General features: G+C 39.5%; 2 protein-coding genes across 2 annotated transcripts; both read right to left on the reverse strand.

Moving 5' to 3' along the window:
* Nucleotides 1-3,603: 3,603 nt before the first annotated feature.
* LOC137963214 (homoserine dehydrogenase-like) lies at nt 3,604-4,254 on the reverse strand. Its single transcript, XM_068810385.1, has 2 exons — nt 3,734-4,254; nt 3,604-3,628 (listed from the first exon to the last, which is right to left on the reverse strand). The coding sequence occupies exons 1-2, from the start codon at nt 4,252-4,254 to the stop codon at nt 3,604-3,606; spliced, it is 546 nt and encodes a 181-aa protein (XP_068666486.1).
* Nucleotides 4,255-5,089: 835 nt separating this feature from the next.
* LOC137963215 (pentatricopeptide repeat-containing protein At2g03380, mitochondrial-like) lies at nt 5,090-6,468 on the reverse strand. The gene is made up of 3 exons (XM_068810386.1): nt 6,136-6,468; nt 5,548-5,709; nt 5,090-5,287 (listed from the first exon to the last, which is right to left on the reverse strand). Exons 1-3 carry the CDS (start codon nt 6,466-6,468, stop codon nt 5,090-5,092), a joined length of 693 nt encoding a protein of 230 aa, XP_068666487.1.
* Between the last annotated feature and the right edge of the window lie 630 nt (nt 6,469-7,098).

Here is a 7,098-nt window from a genome sequence, read left to right on the forward strand (position 1 = left end):
TTTGCGATTCGGTTACCTTTATGTAACTTGGATCAATTTTAAATGAGTTGGAATTATAGCACATGTTGTTGTAAGTTCTCTCACTTGGCGCTACTCATGGGGTCTTGTTATTTTGCTGGATGACCGTCATATGTTTAAAATTCCAGCATCTACTTACCTCTATTATTTTGCTGCTATTTCCACTCTCTTGAACTCCAACGATTGTTTTTTTTAGTTGGATTGTTCCCATTAGCTAAGAATTTTTAAGCATCCTAACTTTCTTCGTAGACTTTCAAAGAAAATTGCGGGTCTTAAGTGTATGTCCATAGTTCATTTTGGAGTTTGGATTAAGGCATAAGGGTTTAAATCTATCCTCCATCTTTTTTTTTCTCTAAAACTGATATAAGAAAAATTGATTGACGTCTAGATCATGTCTCCAATTGACATAAGCGCAAATATTTTGATGATTTAGTGCTTTCTCTTGTGAAATTATATATCTCCCTTTGAAATTGCACGATTTGGTCCACGGTTTCTTCAAATTGCATTAAGTGGATTTTTTTGAGACACCCCTTGAAATTGATCTCGGAAATTGATTTGTTTCATGATGGAGATTGGACATACAAGTAGTAAGAGTGACATACTACCCATTACTACTATCCCATTGAGGGGAATCTCCAATTACCTTAGCTGGTCCCAATCGGTACAGCGGGTTCTCATTATTCATGACCTTCTCAGTCACTTAAACAAACCTCTCCTCCGATTGATGAAGAAGATATCACCTACGTCAAGTGGATTAAAAATGATAAACTGGTTATTAGTTGGCTCATCAATAGCATGGAAGAACATGTCGCTAACAATGTGGTCTACTTGGAAATAGTAGAGGATATTTGGGACACATGTGCTAAGCTATACTCTAGCACGACTTCCATGCAAAAATTATTTGATGTCTTACAAAATTTGTTAAATACTAAACAATGAGATAACATTCAAGAGTTCTTGGCCTAGTTTTAGGGACATCTTCAAGAATGGAAAATCACTCAACCATATTCAATAGATATTGCGGTTCAAGAAAGGCAACGGGAGGCCTTGGTTGAAGCCATTTGCTTAACAAATATCAAGCCCTACCTTGATGTTGCTAAGACCCATCTTCTTAGCTCCTCCACTCTTCTATCCTTTGATGAAATTAGTGCCACGTTGCTACGGATCCCTAATCTATCTCCTCCTTCCCCTATTGATGCTCCATCAGGTATGTACTCCGGCTATAGGGGTACATCATTCTCCTATCGAGGACAAGACAGAAATATTAGAGGGGGCCACACTAGAGGTGGTAGAACCGGTCCGACCCATTCACACACTGAGCCTCGCCTTTACACCTACGATGGTGGTCAGAACCACCTAGTGGAAACCTGTTGGAAACTTCATAGCAAGCCTAATTGGGCCACGACTAACCCAACTTCCATTAATGTTGATAAATGGGAAGAAAAGGCTGACTCCCAATCTAGAAAAATGACTCTCACTACTGATGACTATACCACATTTCAGAAGATGGAAGTCTCTTATGGAATCTTCCCTTTCATCGTTACCTACTACTGCTACCACCATTGCCTCAGGTATGCTTTCTCCTCTTCTTCCTCTTCCTTTTGGATCATCAACTTTGGGGCCTCCGAATATTTGTCAAGTTAAAAACACATGCTTCATTCCTTTTCTCCATGTCTACCCCATAAATTTGTTACTATTGCTAATAGTACCCAAACCAAGGTACTTGGCAAGGGTTCCTTGTCTCTTACATCCTCTATCCCTCTTCAAGATGTTTTATTTGTCCCTCAATTTCCTTTAGACTTGCTTTCGGTTAGTCAAATAACAATAAAAATTGAATTGCTCTATCACTTTCTCTCCCTCGTCTTGTACATTTCAGGATCTAACTACGAAATGGGTGATTGTTGGCAGCCATAAAAAAAGGGGTTTCAATCTTCCTCCATTAGCTGCCCTATCATTCACTACATCCGAGGGACAACTTTGGCACAACCATCTTGGCCATCCATCTACACCTTCCCTTCGTCATTTACTCCTTCGTTAAAATCACTCTCTATTTTCAATTGTGAGGTTTGTCAATTGAGTAAACACCATAGGATTACATATTCTCCTCACCTTACAACTACTAGTGTTGTTCCTTTTGTTTAGGACACCCTGATGTATGGGGACCTTTGTGTGTCTCTAATATTTCTCAAGTTAAAAACTTTGTTACATTTGTTGATGATTTTACCTGAGTCACTTGGTTATATCTTTTTAAAGAATGATTTGAAATCTTTACTATCTTTAAAGCCTTTCATGTTATGGTATTAACTCAATTTGGAAAAAAAATCAAATTCTTAGGTTTGATAATGCTAAGGAATACTTATCTAGTGAGTTCCAATCATTTTGTGATGGTAATGGGCTTATCCATCAAACATGGTGTGTCTATACCCCTCAAACGAATGATGTTGCTAAAAGAAAGAATTAACATCTTCTACAAGTTGCTCAGGGCCTCCTCTACTCCAAGAAGGTACCTTACTTTTATTGGCCTCATGCTATACTTACGGCCTGTTTTCTTATCAATAGGTTACATTCATCTGTTCTTAGCCATAAAACTCCTTACTCTATTTTATTTCATGCTAAAGATCCCTTTTCTTTTCCTCTTATGGTTTTTGGATGTACATGTTTTGTCCATGTCACATCTCCACAAAAGAGTAAACTTGATCCTCATTCTTTGAGGTGTATTTTTTTGTAGTACTCTCGCACCCAGAAAGGGTATGTCTGTTACAATCTTACCCTTCGGAGGATGCTTGTATCTCAGGATGTGACTATTATGATCCTGGATCTAACATAGTGATATGTAGGGAAGAAGAAGAGAAAAAACGAAAAATCAAGCTAAAGGGAAGCTTGATAACCCTAGGTTCGTTAAGGAGAATGCACACCCCTGAGCTCGTTGAGGAGAAATCAAAACCTTTTTTTATTCTAAATCAATACTTGTTCTTTCTCATTACTCTTATCCCTTAAATAGGGTTCACCCTTACAAGGTTCAAAATAAAATATTACAAAAATGCCCGTATACCCTTTTAATTCTTTAATTGAAATAAAATAAAGCAAAGTAAAGAAAAATAATTAATTAGACTCTAAATAACTTAGCAATGTTATTGCGTGCATAACATTACACCCCCCCCCCCCCCCCTAGGAGAAAGAGTTTTTCCTCTAGCTCGAAGGTAAGGTCTGCTTGTCGAACGTCTCCACCTGTTCCCAAGTAGCATCCACGGTATCTATGTAAGCCCTTTGGATGACAAAACTAGAGCATTCCACCCAAGAAACAAAAAAAATAAATTTATTTATTTATTTATTTTTATAAGCCAACATTGTCAGCATCACTTACTGTAGCACACCCCAATACGGTTAAGCAACCCCATAACAAGTTAACTATCACCTACTCCATTCTGGCAACTTCTGCTTCTACATTAACAGCCCTTGTGCGATCTGCCCCAACGGCTGCCTCATTGGCAAAATGCAACATGTCCCCAGTAATTTAGTAACCGGATTGAGCTGATTCCAAATTACTGTTGACTGTGCAAGTTCATCCAGTGGTCCTTCACTTGTCTATGCATACATTGCTGCTATGGCCCTACAAAAAATAAAAAACAATACAAAGGGCACAATTGACTTGTCGGCCAATTGGCATTGTGGATGATCTTTTATCATATCAACAAAACTATGTTGGAGGTCTGACTTGGCAGCAACAATGTTTCTGAAATTGGGCTGAGAAGTTGGTGCAAAGACCAAACCCTTTCTTGCAACATCCATCTCACCAAGGTCATCACGTGGATCTGGTTTTGCATACCCCTGACTTGTAGCTGCTTGGACAACTGGACTGAATGGCTTCCCATCTTCTAACTCACTCATCACATACCCAAGTGTACCACTTAAACTCCAAACAACATGGTGCACAATGTCTCCAGATGCAATTATACAGATTAACGAAGTTATCATAGAAAGACCAGCTCCAACAGTTGATTCACAACGTATTTGGCGCAAGTTGAAAACAAATTTTTCAAAATCATCCATTTGAGATGTAAGTGGTTTCATTTTTTCCAGGACAATGCAGCAGCCCAAATCAATAGCTCGATTCAGGACTCCAATAGTTTCAGAGCTAGCAGAGCAATTAATCAGCACCAAGCCAGTTGATCTTCCAAGTAAGGCAGCAACATCGACAACTTTTTTGTCATTTCTAAGTTCTTTAATATTTGGCATTCACCTGAAGAACTACCAAACTTGTTCATTGCTATCATCGAAAAACCAGAAGACTTAAGCCGGCAGAGTGCTGCCAAGTAAGTATCATTTAGACCATCCTCTTTTGATGGTCCTACCGAGTTGCTGTGATAGGTAGGAGACCCCACAAAAATGCTGACCTTGCTAGAGCAAGGTGCTCTCTTTTCTTGCTCACGGCAAAGAGGGTTTGGCCCTCTTTGTCGCTGCTCTAGCTAAGAGTGCAATCCTTCTTTCTTAAATTACTTGAAACATGAGTTTGGGATAGATTATTACCTCTTCTTTGCTGCTATGATCAACTCCCACGTTGTACCAGGATTGCTCAAGATTGGAGGATGAAGATCCTCACTTTTCTGCTCGGTAAGGGAGGAATTGAGACCTCTCTAGCTGTTGCTGCCGAGAAGGAGGACAGACCTCCTCTTTGGGCTCGGAAAAGGGGCAAGAAGCTCCTTTTATTAGAAGGGATGATGGTGGATGTATTTGGGTGAAGATGGATGGCAATGGAGAGTGAAGGATAAGTTGGATTTTTAGAGTAAACCCTAAACTCGAGATCAAGAGGTGATCTCAACCTGTTCACACTAGGTTATTCTAAAATCTCATAGCTTACCTATTTCATTCATTCTTTTCCCTTAAATAGGTCACGTCATGGAGTTTTACGGTTAGGGTTACAATAATTCCCCATAATGCCCTTACATATAAAGTAATTAGAAATAAATCCTACTAAAAACAATATAAGAAATAAATCCTACTCAAAATAATATAAGAAATAAATCCTATTGAGTGAGTTGTTGTTGCCTCCTTCATTGTGTGACTCGGTGTGCTATTGAGTCCACAACACAGCAGCAGGGAAGTTGGCATTCATTGCCTCGGCAAGTTGAAGCCTTCCCATTGAAATAGAGTGCAACATTGTCGCTACACCTCCCATCTCAATTTGCAGCATTGTTTTCTGTACTGCCATAGCATCAGAAAATTTAAAAGTCGTCATGTATCCTTCTAACCATGCCAACATATGTCTCCACTACAATAGTAGCAGAAAAGAAAATTTCATCATCATCTCAGTCTCAAGAGCTCCAAGAATGGCACATGCAGATATCATTTTGTTGAAGAACCCATAAGCCTCTTTAGGTGGCTTGTTAGGTGCATACCCTACTGTACTGAGAACAGCCACCCTGAAGTCACAGTTTCAGTCGTTGGAGCCCGTCCAAGTTCATCACATTGGCCAGCATGTTGTATTAAAATATCATGAGCGCAAGCACTGAACAAATCCAGGTAAGTTACCTGTTCTAGTCCAACAACATTCATTTTACCAAACAATTCAAGTGAATCGTTGTGAAACCCATGTTCAGCAAATTGCCCAACCTTCTTTACTAAAGCATCTTCAACTAATCCAAATTGAATGGCAAGCGAATGGACAACTCGACCCATGTTCACATTCCTTAACTGCGAACATATAGAAAGAAGACCAGTTATAGTTATAGAATTGGGAACCATAGTTTCCCACTTCTTTTCTATAAATAGCTCCATGGCCTAGCTAGGATGGCCTCTTTGTGTAGTGTTGACATGAGACTAGATCAATGGCAGGTAATTCATTAAATATGCAATGAGCATCAACAATGTTCCACATTTCACATACATATCCAACAAACAAATTCCTAGTAAGGAATTCAAGGAAACTCCATTCTTAATAATATAACCATGAACCCATTTCCCCTAATGCAGGGCAGCGAGCTTCAAGCATGCATTAAGGAGTCCTACTATAAACTCATTGGGCTCAACTAATATCCATCACCTTTCGTTAAATAAATTCAACCCTCATTCCACACCATCATTTTGAACGTAACCTGCAATCATGGAAGTCCATTAAACCACATCCTTCTCTGAGACTTCATTGAACACATCACGAGCAAATTCAGCAGTTCCACACTTAGCATATATGTCAATAAGACCCATTGAAACAAAACTATCTATACTCCCCACTTTAAAAATAAGAGAGTGGAGCTTCCTCCCTTCGTTGAAATCACGCAATTCTGAAGAAGCCTTCAAAGTAATTGAAAAAATAACATTATCATGCTCTGTGCGGCATTGTTCCGCCAAGAATTTGATATTGTGCACATAAACAATAATATAATTCATTCTATTCCCCTGTTCAACAAAACTTCTTAGCATAGAAATCCAGTACTCCGCCTTTCTTTCAGGCATTTCATCAAATAGCTGAACGCCTCGTCCATTTTCCCTATCTTCCCGAAAGATTGAATGAAAATTATAGGGCGTTTTTGAATTCCACTACATAATGAAGCAACCTGGGCCAAATAATATGGAACAGGAAGCAAGACTATCCCTTCCACCTTAGACGAGTAACCCCTCTATTTCTCAGCCCAACAGAACCCTCAACGCAACTCGAGAGTGTGTTCTTAAAAAAATGAGGAACTTGAGAACAAGCCAGACAAAATTCGGAGCAAGTAGTCGTAGAAACTTACCCCAACAATCTTTTAAATGGGGTTCCCACTTTTTTAGACAGCGAACAGCAGCAAGTCAGGGCTGAAATTTCAAATATGGTTGGCGCTCGTCGACGGCATGTGAAACATAATGGGGTTGGGCCAAGGAACCTCGAGGTTGGCCAAACTGTTTCGCCGAGACAGAACACGATCGGAATTTTTCCATCTTCTATTTTAGGAGACGTTCTGTTGGCCGTGAGAAGGGGTTTTTTTATGTCGAACCATAATCAGCCATTACCGACGAAGGTTGTGCTGAATACCCCTTCGATTTCAGATTTTATGGGTCCCCAATTTCGGATTTCCAGGCTCTGAAATTCCCTTCTCTGGACTGCAC

Source organism: Aristolochia californica, unplaced genomic scaffold (genome assembly GCF_029961685.1).
Source record: "Aristolochia californica isolate CCGP_79_NKW_82.1479 unplaced genomic scaffold, dmAriCali1.0.hap1 SCAF_4, whole genome shotgun sequence".
Taxonomy (NCBI): domain Eukaryota; kingdom Viridiplantae; phylum Streptophyta; class Magnoliopsida; order Piperales; family Aristolochiaceae; genus Aristolochia; species Aristolochia californica.

Excerpts from the sequence above, each read along its gene's own strand:
- LOC137963214 (XM_068810385.1), bottom strand. The coding sequence starts at position 4,254 with ATGCCAAATATTAAAGAACTTAGAAATGACAAAAAAGTTGTCGATGTT. Across the intron at positions 3,629-3,733 it reads AGAAACATTGTTGCTGCCAA|GGCCATAGCAGCAATGTATG; the intron begins GTCAGACCTCCA and ends TATTTTTTGTAG.
- LOC137963215 (XM_068810386.1), bottom strand. The coding sequence starts at position 6,468 with ATGCCTGAAAGAAAGGCGGAGTACTGGATTTCTATGCTAAGAAGTTTT. Across the intron at positions 5,710-6,135 it reads AAGTCTCAGAGAAGGATGTG|TTAAGGAATGTGAACATGGG; the intron begins GTTTAATGGACT and ends ATATGTTCGCAG. Across the intron at positions 5,288-5,547 it reads ATGTTGTTGGACTAGAACAG|TGGAGACATATGTTGGCATG; the intron begins GTAACTTACCTG and ends CTACTATTGTAG.